This window comes from Ornithodoros turicata, chromosome 1 (genome assembly GCF_037126465.1).
Source record: "Ornithodoros turicata isolate Travis chromosome 1, ASM3712646v1, whole genome shotgun sequence".
Lineage (NCBI taxonomy): Eukaryota > Metazoa > Arthropoda > Arachnida > Ixodida > Argasidae > Ornithodoros > Ornithodoros turicata.
In genome coordinates this window covers 169094239-169110065 of record NC_088201.1, presented here as the reverse complement: position 1 = coordinate 169110065, position 15827 = coordinate 169094239, and the positions used below count along the sequence as shown (strand labels likewise).

General features: G+C 47.7%; 1 protein-coding gene across 1 annotated transcript; it reads left to right on the top strand.

Annotated features, from left to right (window-relative positions):
• The first annotated feature begins 3150 nt into the window (after positions 1 to 3150).
• On the top strand, positions 3151 to 14140 carry LOC135389545 (uncharacterized). The gene is made up of 7 exons (XM_064619585.1): positions 3151 to 3343; positions 3488 to 3746; positions 5707 to 5866; positions 5942 to 6190; positions 6271 to 6442; positions 9112 to 9125; positions 13418 to 14140. The coding sequence occupies exons 1-7, from the start codon at positions 3151 to 3153 to the stop codon at positions 14054 to 14056; spliced, it is 1686 nt and encodes a 561-aa protein (XP_064475655.1). The 3' UTR covers positions 14057 to 14140.
• Positions 14141 to 15827: the final 1687 nt, after the last annotated feature.

Sequence of the window (15827 nt, the reverse complement as noted above, 5' to 3'; positions counted from 1 at the left end):
GACGTCAAAGAACCTAAGCTTGTAACTTAGGAAGAAATGGGTTAAGGTAGTGAGGGGCTGTCGCTGTCGAGTGCGCGCAGCGTCCATAGCAGGTGAAGGGCGCGGGCTACCACGGTAAGATCGGGTGTGCCTCACCCCGGCTGCGTCGCGAGGTAGTTGCACGATAACGAGGGGGAGCTGTTCAACAGCAAAGCCCCAGAAAAAACGGTAGATTTCCGTGTGCACTCGAACGCGCGTGCGACGCGGCACCATCAGTAGGCTTGCGATGTAAGTCACTACTGAGAACAGTATGCTGCGCACAATGTTGGCACGAGCGGCGAGGGAAGTCTGTAATTGTTTGTACAGGCTCACCCGTTCACTCAGAGTGTCAGTAACACGGATCCACGTGCTGGAGAGGACCGCGGCGCCCGAATAGAAAACCGAGCACCTTCACTTGGTTCACTGCACCAACACCACACACTGCACCATCATAGTTTCCCAACGGCACACTTGTCGATGTTGAGCTGCGCTCCACTTGCGGCACAATACTCCCCGCAGATGGCGACCACACGGTTCACGGATGATTCGTTCGGAACGACGACTGTTACGTCGTCCGCGTACGCGAACGTGGGAACACACACTGGGGCACCAGGGAGCGGCGTGCGCGCGATGCGAGAGTCGCACCAAACACGTTGGAGCAAAGGCTCAATGCATAGTACATACAGAGCGGGCGAAAGCGCGCATCCCTGCCTTACGCCGTGCTCGATGGGAAAAGAGTCACTCACAAAACCGTTAACGATCACCCGTGATTCGGGTGCCCTATACAGGGTTGTAATTTTCATTACAAACGCGTGTGGAAGGCGCGCGGTACTCATGACATCAAATAGGTACAGACGACTAAGGCGATTGAAGGCTTTCTCCTGGTCTAGTGTTAACACAAGACTGGGGAGGTCGCGATCGATCACCCACTCTATCAGGTCATGCAAAGCAGTCTTGGGTAGTAACTAAGTTACTTTTAACTTGTAACTGTAACTAGTTACAGTAACAGTTAGTTACAGTTTTTAACCCTGTATTTTTTAAGCGGATTATTCTTGAATGTTTTATTTTTAAACGTTTATTCTTAATGGTGGATTTCGGGGACCCCCCGTCCTTGCAGAGGAGGGTAATAAGTCCCTCAGACATCGACCGCGGGAGGGATCCCGCCCGTAGGCAGATTTTCACAAGCATGGTGAAAGCAGTTCCGAGGACGCCCTAGAAACGGAGGTAGAATTCCGGTGGAAGACCGTCCGAGCCAGGGGCACGGCCGCGCGGAAAGGAAGCGAGCGTTGCTCGCAACTCCCCGAGCGTGACGTCACGATCGGCAACATTCGGCTCCTCGTGCGGAGGGAGAAAGGGGAATCCCCTCGGGCTGGCTGCGTCGGCGGTGTAGAGGCGTCAGTAAAAGTCTGCGCATGCGTCGACCACAGCTGACGGCTCGTCGGCGATGGGGCCGGCGTTGTCAATGACACTGGTGAGAACACAGAGCCTCTTGGCCGAGGCGACGGCGGAGTAACGTGCGCGAGCAAAAGGCTTCGCGCTCCCACTGTTCCGTGCGTTGCGATGCTTCAAAGCGGTCCCATTGCTGGCGTAGTAGAGTACGTAGCTTGGTGCGGAGCCTCTGGATGGCTTCGCACATGTGGTGACAACAACGAAGACGAGCGCGAGCCTCGTGCCCATCAATTGATCGGAATCAGTTTTGGGTTTGATTCCGTCGTTACCAGACGTTGCCTCGCTCTCTCCACACTGGTGACCAGGACGTCCTTTACCATGGACGGTACGCCGCCTGCACCCTTGATCTCGCATTTCGTCATCAAGCTACCACCATTCATTCGGTCCCGGCCTGACCTATGGTTCAGTCAAGCGGAATGCCAGTTCACGCTGGGCCACATAACTTTGGCGACAACGAAGTTGCACTATGTAATGTCCGTTCTGCCCGAGGATGTGCTTGTCGGGGTCGCCGACATTCTAACCTCTCCTCCCCCGAATGACCCTTACGCGGCACTCAAGACTGCCGTAATCGCCCGGGCATCGCCTTCAGATCGACAGCGCCTGCATGAGCTCGTGTCGAACGAGCCTTTAGGTGACCGGAAGCCCTCTCAGCTCCTCCGACGTCTGCAGCACATCCTCCGGGGTTCTACGCCGTTGTTGGATGACAGAATGCTCCGCGAGGTTTTCCTTTCCAAGCTTCCTCGTTCGGTCCCGATGGTCTTGGCAGCCTCGGGCGAAGCTAACCTCCAAGCGTTAGCGGAGCGTGCGGACAAGCTCACGGAATTAGCCAGTGAGAGAGATTCCACTGCCTGCATCACCGCACTGCAGAAGACCCCCGCAATGACCCAGGTGGCACCTGTCAGACGGCAGTCTCAGTCAACGACCAAGCCGAGTTCGCTTCTCTGCGTCAGCAGGTGCGCCGCCTCGCGGATGTTATAGAGTATCTCCGTTTCGGTGCTATCGCTCCCCGCCGCTCCTCTTCTCCGCGCCCTGCGGGTCATCTGCGCCCCACGCGCGGTACCCGGTCGACACCAGCAAGGTCTCAGTTCTCTTCATCACCGTCACCTCCACCTCGTACTCTCTGCTTACCAGCAGCCGTTTTGGTCGTCGTGCAAGGCGTTGCGAATCGCCCTGCTCCTGGCAGGGAAACCTTCTCGGGGATCACTAGTGGCGACGAGCGATTCCCACCACCTGCAACCGTGTCGCATATTTTACATCAGGAACCGGCTTGGCAAACAAAACTTCTTGGTCGACACTGGGGCAGAGGTCAGCGTGCTTCCAGCCTCCGCCGAAGATCGCAGACGTCCCCCCATTTTGTACCTGAGAGCAGTAAACGGGTCACGTATACCCGTCTAATATCGCCGTTCCTTGACTCTTGATTTCGGACTCCGAAGAGTACTTCACTGGGTCTTTCTTGTCGCGGACACAGCGCACAGCATCCTAGGTAGCGATTTTCTGGCTCATCACAACATTCTGGTCGACGTCGCTAAGCGAAGACTCCTCGACACTCTTACTGGCCTCACAGTAAACGGCGTATCGGCAAGAGTAGCTTCGACTGGTCTCGCTACTCCGCTACCAAGTGACGCGACTTATGCCGCGATACTAAATGATTTTCCATCATTGACATCGCAGTGCGACTGGACGATGCCGGTCAAGCGTCCTGTCGTCCACGGTGTATGCATCAACGGCCAACCAGTTTTTGCTAAGGCTCGTCGGCTGAGCCCCGAGAAGCTTGCCATCGCGCGTCAAGAATTTGATCACATGCTGGCGGTCGGCATAGTAAGACCATCGTCCAGCAATTGGTCATCGCCTTTGCACGTGGTCCCTAAGAAGACTGGTGAGACCATATGGTGATTACCGCGCACTAAATCTAGCAACGATTCCCGACCGTTACCCATTGCCCAACATATCAGACTTCACCGCGAGTTTAGCCGGAGCGAAACTTTTCTCAAAAATCGACTTAACAAAAGCATACCACCAGATTCCCACGGCAGAGGAGGACGTTCCCAAGACCGCCATTGTAACCCTTTCGGCCTCTTCGAATTCCTCCGAATGCCTTTCGGACTCCGCAACGCTGCACAATCTTTCCAGCGCTTTATCGACAACGTCACACGGGGCCTACCTTTCGTTTTTGCATACCTCGATGACCTGCTTGTGGCCAGCGCTTCCCAGGAAGAGCACTTGCAGCACCTGCGTGCCTTATTCCACCGCCTCTCCGAGCATGGATTACTCATTAAAGGGTCTCTGACCAGAACCTGGTCAATGTCCTTATTTGTATGGATAACGAACCTACATCGTGCCTCCAAGTTACAACTGAAACGTTTCCTCTCTGCCAAACCGCGAACTATTCCAAACAAGGAGACGAAAAGCGGTTTCGATTTCTGCCCTCAACTCGTGCGATCAGCGCAGAACTCTAGCTATTATGCAGTGGTTTTCCCATGTGTATGACGTCAAACGCCGGCGACGTTTATTGGTGGAAAGTCCACACCGGAAGTTCGTGTGGTCTCTGGGCGCTTTTTCAATATGGACGTGGAAGCACAGCGGAGTCAACAAGTCAGCTTTTCAGCTGCCTTTCAGCAGCTTAGAAGGACCTGCTACGTGAAGCAGAGTTTGGAGGTCTTGCTTTTGAAATGTTGAGCTGCGAATCGACTTCACAATGAAGAGGCAGTTCCAACGACAGACTGTTAGATGAGCTTTCAGCATCCATCATGATGAAGCCAATGAACAGTTTGTGTAATTTTTTTTGCGACTAAATACTTCGTCATAAACTACAACGGCAGACCGGAAACAGTCTCCGTTGAGCGTCTCAAGCCTGCTTTCACTGAAGCCCCTGTTCCGACCACTGGTCCTTCAACCGATTACCACTCCGCCAATACCCTGTTTGGAGGAGACTTCGTCTTTTGTAGTGGGGGGGCTACATGTGGTGACAACAACGAAGACGAGCGCGAGCCTCGTGCCGATCAATAAATCGGAATCAGTTTTGGGTTTGACTCCGTCGTTACCAGACGCTGCCTCGCTCTCTCCACAGGCATGCACGGGCCACCAGACCTAGGCTTGGAGAGGAGCACAATCGCGTCACCAACTACGATGATGTCCTTCCTTGCGCGCCGCGCTAGTTCTCGGTCCGCAGTGGTAACGGCTGATTTCACGGCAAATTTTAGTGATGATGATGATGGGGTGAGCGGCTCCTGTAAAAAGGGCCACATGGCTTGTTCAATTTTCGCGCGTACGTATTTCTCGTCCAAAAGCTGCGGATTGAGCCTCCAACATCCCATGCCCCGTGGTCTGCGAAGTGAACCACCCATATATAGTATCAGCATGGCGTGGTCACTGTGTGCTGACTGTTGGGCGTTAATGCGTGCCTGATTCACTGGGATGTTGCGTGAGATGTAAAAGCGGTCGATGCGCGTAGCCGCATCCCTGCCACTCCACGTAAAACCTGGCGAAGCGGGGTGCAGCGTCCGCCACACGTCCACCAGATCCAGGCTCTCTATAGGGACCGAGCCAATGTGTTTCTCCTCCAACGAAGCGCCACCTTGCGGAACGGCCGACGCCGGCAGTAGGAGAAGCGGGAGAACTAGCGCCTGTTAGCAGCCAGTAAGCAAGTAGTTTTCCGTGGTTTTCCGTGCACTTGCACGTAAAACTTAACACCCAAATGCCTAGCAACGTCAACTGCTGCGTGGTGGGGTGCAATGCGACTTACAGTAACTCGCCTGGGGTGAAATTTTATTGTTTTCCCTGGAAAAGTTACGAAAAGAAGCGACGCGCCACATGGATCCAGCTTGTTCGCCGGCAAACGTGAGTATATTACTTTCTTTCGTTTTGTCTGCTTAGCTAACAGACTTGGGGGTCTCGTAGCGTATCCGGTAAGCCCTGGGAGCCAAGCAAGAATACACGGAAATGCAGCAAACATTTCATCGGGAACGCAAAGTCCGACGAGGAAAGACATCCTGCCTACAATCCGTCGATTTTCCCCAGTGTGTACAGGAAGAGGCCCAGTTTCGCTGCTTCACGCTACGAAAGGTATCGGCGGCTATTTCGTTCGTTGTGTTCATACTCTGGTGTCGTTTCACCACAATGATCGATATTTTTGTTGAGTTGTGCTATGCGCTGCAGATATTTTTTTTTTACGAAGGCGAATTAAGCCCTGGCAGAAAAGATACTGATTTTAGGGCTCATTTCTTGCCTCCCCTCGGGCAGATCGAAACGACGGAGGGAGACCACCGACCCCAGTGCCTTTGATGAGCTGCTGAATGCAGTCGATGAAGAAACTGTCTGTACCGAACATTCTTCTGCAATAGATGAAGTGCACCACTGTGACCCAGTCACTCAGGCAGATAATGAGCCATTTCTTGTGGAGGTACAACAATATATTTCTCCAGCACTAACCTTGTTGCACAATAATGGTTACTGAAATGGTGTTATGTATCAACAGGCTTCCACAATGACAGATGACTCAGTAGAAACCTCAAAGCTTCTGTTCTTCTGCTGTGAGAAGGATGGAGACGGTACTGCCACTCAAATTGAGAGCGTACCAACAGTGGACGTGGGGACTGCGTGCCCAGGTGTGCAGTACGAGACGAAGGGCACCGGGACCATCTACAAGGAAGTGTATTTCGGTGGCTACAAGTCTATCGTAGATGATGAACAGCGGCTACTGGACCTTACAGGCGTGACGCTCGTGGTAAGTGGTGTGTGCAAGTGTTATAAAAAAGTCAAATAGCCCACTTCCTTTATACATCCTGTGCTATATCTGTTCTTCAGATCCTGGCCATCCTACGGAGCCTGCTTCCAGACAGATGCCGCCACCCTCGTGAACTTGACATCAATGGCAAACTCATACTCTTTCTAATGAAGACGAAGCACGGCCTGCCATTTTCCTGTTTGGCGTCACTTTTCGGCATTCACCGCACCACAGCAGCGAAAATATTAAACTGTGAGAGCCAAACTGTTCAATTCGGCCTCACCGTCATCGTCATAAGCCAGCAGTGGCGCCGCTACATGCTTATAAGCGCGCGCCACGTGCTGTTCTGAGTTCTTTCATTGTACGACGTTCATCACCATACGTCGTTAGTCTGTTGGATCCCCGCTTTAGCTCATTCGGCCATTCATCACCCAAATTGCTAGGTATATCTTTACTGTCTTTCATTGTATGTATCATACCAGAGTGTTAGTAAACTGTCTGTGTGTTATCCAAATGCCGTATTCCTGAATCTTATTTTTGAGTTTGGCAGATAGCCAGGGACATCGGGTCCGTCACCAGCGTTAACACCTTTCTTCACCCCTTTCCCTTGGTCTATCTTGCCTCACATGGCGCAGTCGACAGGATACGGCAAGTGATTCTTCAGACTTTTCACTTCTGGTTGATACTGTATTAATTTTTGCAAGTACCTCGACTTCGAAGTCTTACGCTTTTGACGTAGTTCGAAAGGCTTGTTCGATTTAGGCTTAGCCTCATCATTCGAACGCATTGCATAGCATCTTTCGAACAGTTCTATCCCTTCGTAACTTCCAGTTCACTTTTTTGTCACGCATTAATTGCGTCTTCAGTTTTTCGTTGCATTTGTGCATTTTTCAGTTGTTCGCAATTTCGAACGCGACGTTCGATGTTAGGTTCTGCTGGTAACACCTGTCTGGAGCTTGGTTCAGTATTTTTCCGTCTCTCGGTTTTCGTTGTGTCTTAACAAATATCGTCTTTTGAGTTTGTTCTTTCATGGACAGTCCAAAGGTGTTGAGACTTCTTTTGCGTCCAGCACAAGAGTTATTTGAAGAGTGCGTCTCACGTAATCTCACACTCCCAGAGAACGCTGATCCTCGTCAAGCAGCAATTCTCATCATGGAAGACGACGAAAGGAGGAAACATGCATCTACGAGTGCTATTCCCACCAAAGACAACGAGGAATACCAAACATCGGAAGAATGCGAATCATCCGAAGATGAACATCAGGATGAACAAGCCTCACCAACAAACAAAACAAGTAAGAAGACACGTACCGCGAGTTCCTCTGCTCCGATTACCATCGATCAGTTAGCTGAGATTTTCAAACAGGTGGTTTCCACACCACAGAGGATAGTAACCACCCCGGACCTTAGTCAGACATTGAAGTTCTTTTATGGCCGGCCCAACGATGATTTTCGCGCATGGCTTTCATCAATTGATGTGTTACGTATCCAGTACGGTTGGGACGATTATACCGCCTTAGCCATTGCAAAGAGTAAGCTTCGTGGTGCGGCCAAGGATTGGGACGATGGATCCGGAAGAAGTTGTGTCACATGGCAAGACTGGGCCAAAGGTTTGAAAGAGCAATTTGATTATGATCCAGATCTACCAGATTGGAATCGCGATTGTGAAGCTAGAGTACAGAAAAGTGAAGAATCCATTTCTGACTATATTCACGCAAAGATTAAGATACTCTGCAAGTGCCCTTACCAGCTCAGGGAACGTGGCAAGATCCGTTACATCACCATGGCTCTACAGAGCGAGGCAACGAGGACCAGTCTCACTTCCTACTACATGTCTACTGGATGTGACTGTCTCACTCTGATCAAGCTGGCACGACAGATCGAACCTTCTCAGAAACACCGTGATCCAAACTGGCGTCAACAAGGAGCCAAGCCAAAGGACTACACGAAGAAGGAACATCAACGTCAGCAAGGCTTTTCGTCCACATCACAGCCTAAGTATTCATCTCGGCAAAATGGTGAGAAACATTCTCCTACTTCCACCAAAACATCGGACAAATCAAGCCTAAAATACAAAGACCCAAAGGACTACACCAAACATCAAGACAAGGAGAAGAAACACAGCTACACTGCTTCAATAAGACACGACTTACCATCTAGACACCCCGTGAGACCCGTCATTGAGATTCTTGTAAACAACAAACCGGTCGACGCCTTGGTTGACACGGGTGCAGACATCTCAATTTTAAGGAAACAGGAAGCAGAGCTTTGGGGTATTAACATAAAACCATGGAGTGACTCAGCAATGATCGCCGTCGATAACGAGTCCATGCCGTTCGGCGAAGCCGTCGTGGAAGTGAAGTTAGCGAACACAACTGTTTCTCTTCAAGTTGCTATCGTCACTAACATCATATATCCTTTCATACTTGGTAGCGACTGGCGCACATCTGCCAAGCTTGGAATCACTGTTTGGCCTAATGGACACGTCTCCATCCAGTCACCTCCAAAGTCCCACCAGGAGAAGATCTTCAACAGCATGTTCTTAAAGAAAGACTTCCTCCAGGAACTTTCTCCATCTCACGCTGAAGAATTTCAACCCATACAGGAAAGGATACAACACGACAACAACACGACATCCAAGGATCAAGACACTTCGACAGACATCAAAACACATCACATCCTTCACGCTTCCAACAACGTGCAAGTAAACAACAACAAAGCCTCGACATCAACGTGTTCATCAACACAACGTAAATCTCCACCAAGGAACTGTCCTTTCCCACTTCTCCCTGGCACCAACATCGTGGCACCCCAGGACGGCCCCAACATCGTGGCATCCCAGGACAAGGTGAAGATACCATCTCGTCAAGCAACATCAGTCTCCGCAAGAACAAGTTCGTCAAACAGTTTTCCGGCGAACAGCAGTGTTTGTGAACGTGTTAGTGAATTCCGCAATGTTGTCGACCTTCATAGAACACAGCCATCACAGGTATGTGAAAATGTCATGTTGCATAACGACGAAAAGGATGAGTCATCTGACCTCTTGCTTGTGAATACCGTACAAGTCAATGACATCATTCCTTTGGATAGGGTTGTTGTACGAGAGTCGGATGCAAAAACCGAAGTACAGCATGCCGAAATCTTGAACTACTTAGACAAACTTAAAGACAAAGTAACCTCAGACATAAATGACACACAGCTTAAGAAACTCCATGACATCATTCTTAAGCACGCGAACGTATTTTCTAAGCAAAAGTATGACATCGGATTTTGTCCAAAGACCGAACATTGCATCGATCTCTCTGACTGCATTCCTGTTCGCGTAAAGTCTTACCGCTACTCATGGAATGACAGAAAATTCATCAAAGAAGAAATCGACAACTGGCTTAAATTAGGTCTTGTTCGAAAATCTGAGTCTCATTACGCTTCCCCAGTTTTCGTTGTTGATCAACCATTCCATCCGTCAACACCACGCAGACTTGTTGTTGACTACCGTAAGCTAAATGGGAAAACCGTCAAAAGAGTGTATAGTATGCCTCGAATTGATGATACTGTTGACAGAGTAGGGAAAGGCAAATAATTTTCCACTATGGACATAAAGAAAGGTTACCTAAACATAAAAATAAGGGAATCTGACCAGCATAAGACAGCTTTCATTACACCTGACGGTCTTTACGAATTCGTTCGAATGCCTTTTGGTCCAACTGGTGCTCCCGCCACTTGGCAAGCAGTAATGGATGAAGCCTTCATTCCCTCAAGTGGAAGGACGTTGTAATTGTCTATTTCGATGACATCTGTATCTACACTTCGACCATAGACGAACATCTCGATGTTCCTGACCAATCTATGTCCATACTGGAAAATTATGGTTTCAAAATCGAGATCAATAAGTGTCAGTTCATTCAGACCCATATAAAGTTTCTGGGTTACATTGTATCTCATGAGGGTAAACTGCCAGATCCGGAGAGGTCAGCTGCTGTTGACAAATACCCCGATACATTGAACACAATACAAGACGTAAAGAGATTTTTGGGCTTTGCTTCTTACTTTCGCAAATTCATCAAAGGTTTTGCTGAAATTGCGCGACCTCTATCACTCCTCTTGCGAAATAAGCAACAGTCCAAAAGCACTGGCAAAACCAACATTACGTCAGAGTGGACACCTACACACACTGAGGCTGTACGTAACCTCAAATCTCTTTTAAAATCTCCACCTATTTTGGCTCATTTTGATCCAGACAGAGAAACACATATCTATGTTGACGCTTCAGCGAAACATCTAGGAGCGTTCATCTCACAAAAACACGATGGAAAAGAGTATGTTGTTGAGTATGCCAGCAGAGCAACCAACACAACAGAGGAAAAACTGCATTCAAACATGCTCGAATGCATTGCTCTTCATTGGGCACTTACAGACAAATTTCGTATTTATGTGTACGGGTTGCCTATCGTCCATGTTTGGACAGACAACTACAGTGTCTCCTTAATGACCAATGCACAGCAAATCAATAGAAAATTTGCTCGCATGGTTCTCGATCTTCAAGAACTTCCTCTGAAGATTCACCATCGTTCGGGAAAAACCAATGTTGTCGCTGATGCTCTATCACGCATCCCACAACCTTTGGTTGCGTCACTAATTCTCACTGCCGAGAATTCTCATCTCTCCAATCACCAACAGTCAGATCCGTCGTTATTAGAGATTTTTGAAGTCCTCAAAAATCCTAATATTTCTTCTCGCAAAGCTGAGAACACGCGGAATACATTCATGTTGTCAAATGGCATACTCTGCCACAAAACCACTCAACAAAACGGACTGACAAAAACAAGGATTGTCATACCAGAATCTCTTAGGAAAGAGATATTGCTTAAGTTTCATGATAAACGTGGTCACATGGACAAATTCAAGACCAAAAGCAGTATTCTGAGTAAATACTGGTGGTCGTCCATTAATAAGGACGTCAAAGAGTACGTCCAAGGTTGTAACATTTGTCAGCGCTTCAACAGACAAACATCGAAGCCCGTGGGATACTTACATCCTCGACCAATTCCCACACAACCTTTCACCACAATATCCCTCGATCACATTGGTCCACTTCCGGAAACAGGAAATGGAAACAAGTACATCATTGTATGTGTTGACCACACTACACGCTTTGTAGTAACACAGGCTGTGAAATCAACAGCATCGTCACATATCATACAGTTCATTAAGGAAAAGATCAACACAACTTTTGGTATTCCTATGACAATTGTTTCTGACCAAGGTTCAGGTTTCATGAGTCAGAACATGGAAAAATTCCTAACCACAACAGGAATTGAACACACAACTTCTTGTCCTTATTTCCATCAGGCAAATGGTCTCGTGGAAAGATCTGTAGCCACCATAAAGAATATTCTCAAAAAAATATTGCTTTGAGAATCCGTCAAAATGGGACCAATACATTGCAAACACCACTTCTTTCATAAACACTTCAAGACAAGGTTCTACTAGATTTTCACCACATTTCCTTCTCTTTGGATTTGAACCTCGTATTGAAAACGAGATTCAGGTTGGTGTAATCGTTGACGACATGTCGCGACTTCAGAGCATTGAAATGCTACACGACATACGTGCAGAAGCACGGGAAAACCTAGGAAAAGCTCTATCCTCTCAGAAGAGACGTTACGACTACGGTCGAAACCCATCGCAGTTCTCTGCGGGTGACTTAGTTTGGATAGAATCCTTTTCAACTTCACCTTTTGATCCTCAGTACAAGGACAAGGTATTCAAAGTTATTTCCACTCATCCCCATGACATTTGTACTGTTCAAAGTCTGGATGAAGGAATAACAAAAACAGTTCATGTTTCACAAATGAAACTGTTCAAGGATCAGCCAGATTGGGATCCTAACATTACGTTTCATCATGCAGACAGTGACGAGAATGTCTCTGTTAATCAAGACAGTTCTTCAGAATCCGAAGAAACACTTAGTCCACCTTACACGACAAGGTATGGACGCGTCACCAAACAAAGGGTACCATTACATGCGTACGACCTTGTTTGACTGTTTCAAAGTACACACATTCCATAGGGACGCCTTGGTGAATGTCGTTCATTCATGGACAGGGGACGCTCTGGTCCATAAATGACTTTGTACTACATTGCTTTAAATGTATCCAGTGTCTGCAATATGAATTTTTGCGGTCATTTTTGTGCTTTTCGCTTTGGGTTACTTCCACATTTCTTAGTTACTCACGCACACAGCCACACTCAAACACACGCTCACATTGTTGCTGTTTAGCATTTCCCTTCTACTGACCTCTTCGATCAACTTTCTGCATTTCGAATTTAGTGTTTCGAATTTAGTCACTACTTCACACTAGTTCTCTTCATTTTCGTATCACTGCATGTACTATGTATGTACTGCATGTCACAATGCTACTCATGCTATGCTGTGCTATATCATGTACTACGAACTTTGAACTACGAACTTTCTTCTTCAATGTTAACAAATTCACAATGTGTTTAGAATCAGGAGATTCTACTACTTCCTTTGAGGGTGGATTATCAAACTCTCTTAAATCTAGGTTGTTCTGCATTTCAGGACAAAGGATGCTGCATGCTTCTGCCAAGGGCCCTGGCATGAATCATGTTCTCTTTTATTTTTTTTATCCTGTTTCAGAACAGCTTCGATTTTAAACTATTAACTTCTGCATTAACGCTATTGTAGAGTTTCCTCACTGTAATAACGAAATGAGGACATTTGTAGATTGTCGTACCACTATTGTAACGTTTCATTTTTCCTCAGTGTAATAACGAAATGAGGACATTTCATCTTTTTGTTAGAGGTGGGCGTGTGAGAGCCAAACTGTTCAATTCGGCCTCACCGTCATCGTCATAAGCCAGCAGTGGCGCCGCTACATGCTTATAAGCGCGCGCCACGTGCTGTTCTGAGTTCTTTCATTGTACGACGTTCATCACCATACGTCGTTAGTCTGTTGGATCCCCGCTTTAGCTCATTCGGCCATTCATCACCCAAATTGCTAGGTATATCTTTACTGTCTTTCATTGTATGTATCATACCAGAGTGTTAGTAAACTGTCTGTGTGTTATCCAAATGCCGTATTCCTGAATCTTATTTTTGAGTTTGGCAGATAGCCAGGGACATCGGGTCCGTCACCAGCGTTAACACCTTTCTTCACCCCTTTCCCTTGGTCTATCTTGCCTCACAAAGCCCATCCTTCTGAAGCTGTGTGCGGCAACGAGGTCGTGGCTGTTCTGGCCTAGCAGGGCTGCTATACGAGCAACTATGCCGCCTAGTATTTCACTGATGTACCCAAACTGCAGGGTCATCATTGATTGTACTGAACTGAAGGCTGAAACACCACCAGGTGTGGAGGCACAAAATATGTGGTACTCCCACTATAAAGGGACATACACAATCAAGTACCTGGTGGGAATAGCACCGAATGGCCTGGTCACCTTCCTCTCCCCAGGATTCGGAGGGAGGGCCAACGACACTAGCCTCACAGTTGAAGCTGGTGTGTTGCCACTGTTGGAACCAGGAGACCTTGTACTCGCTGACAAAGGCTTTCCCGGAATCCGAACAGGTGTTGGACAGCAAGGAGCTACACTAGTAATGCCTCCTTTTGCAACCAAGCCGCAGTTCACTGAGGCAGAAGCAGATGCCACCTACGATACTGCATCTGTACGAATCCACGTGGAAAGAGTCATCCAGAGGCTACGCATATTTGATATTTTAAATACAAGAATTCCCCAAGAACTTGCCATGTACATGGACAAAATTATGCACATAGTATGTGTGCTAACTAACCTCAGGCCTGGAATATTTCGAAAAGTGCAGCCTACTGTCGATGACACACAGTGATGTAGCAGCCACAAATCATACATGAAGTGAATACAGCAGTTATTGTAATTAGCTTTCCTTTCGGCATTTTAATTGTGTGGCAGCACCATGATGCAACTGTGGTTATCAGAGGTGTACAGAGGCAAACAGATGGACAGCAGGAAGGAGTGCGGCACAAGGGGGTTAGTGTGCATGTTAACGTCTAAGAATGTCTCGGGGAAACCCAGGAAAAATGCAAAGCAGCACAGCAGGCGTCAGGACTCTAACCCAGACCACCTCGCAGTCTCCACACGGTCGGTTAGCGCGCTACCCCTCTCGGCCATGGGAGCTTGTCCGCATCTTGGTATCTGAAGCACATTAGTATGCTCTTATGCTTTGTATGTTCTGTGCAACTGAGTAGACCATCTATTTCAACTGCCGTTAATGTGCCTTGCTCATCCGTGCCTGCTACTTTTCATAAAAATGTGTTCAATTTTTCCAGAGGCGGTGTTGTCTGTACCCAGATTGTACTGCATATGATGTGTAAATTATACTCAAATGTCATTGTCTTCGCTGCCGTTGCAAATGTAGTAACCACACACATAGCAAAATGGAAGTAAGTCTATTTTCAAAAGAAATACACATAACTACATCACAAACTGCCACTGTGGAATTCCATGACCTCTACAAAGGATGCTGCTCATGAGTGACTGTTTGAAACCAGGTTGCATTGTCCACCGGTATAAGTTATGGGCTGTATGCAGCTACCAAGGCTGGAAGCAGGTTTAAAAAGTAAAATTCCCGCAATCGCGGGATGGAGTGTTCCAGAAAGTCATCGTCCCGAGGAACTGCCAAAATAAGGTAATCTTTCTCAGCATACACAAAGAGTATGCCCTTCTTCAGCCCAAGAACATAGAGGGACACTTGAACCTGGGTGTAATATTGGTGACTCCTCTTCAGTGTGTAGGTAGGGCCATTTTCAAGGTATGGTAGAAGTGGGGGATCCAGAATGCTGCCTTTTCTCTTGCTATATGGGCACTTAATCTCGAGGAGGCAGACATTGCCAGCTCCATCCCTGAAGAAGAGAACAGGCCAATTGAGCAAGGAGATAAAGACGAGAAAACATTTGGGTACCAGGGAAAAAATCAGCCACACATAATTTTATCAAGAAAAAAAAAAAGGAAACAAGCTGCTGTAGTTTAACTTAGGCCTCGGTGCACATGCATAACTCCAGATCACCCTACCTGAATATTCCGTCTGGAGAGCAAGCCAACCATGGGTCGTCTTGATTTATCACAAGGCCGAGTTGTGTGATCTCCACACTCTCGACGGCCTCAAAATTCCGTGTTGCCACCGGCTCCATGGCTATGCCATATGCCATGGCTGTTGTTCGCACAAGCAAGGTATTGACCATCTTGACCGCTAGTTCTGAAGGAGAGCAGCGGCACCTTAGTATTCGGTGGCTCTGCAAGATGTCGGCAAGTGTGTGCTTTACTGAGGCATAAGTACAAGTAGCATGCGTATAAAACGACAATGTGTAAGCAAATTCGTTAAAACCTAAATCTGCTACAGTGGTGTACTGAATGCTGAACGCATAATACTGATTGGGAGGCGCATGTCGCTCTCAATGTGTACCTTTGTTCCTGTTACTCGAAATTCACGTGCTTTCAACCACAAGGTCCGGCCTACCCCTGTTTCCGCACAGATCACGGAAATATCTTCTTTACTGACTGATACCTTCTCGTGGTAGAAAGTCCTTTCTGCTAGCGTTATTTTGTCGAGGAAGGCCAATGCCTTGAGCACAATCCCACTT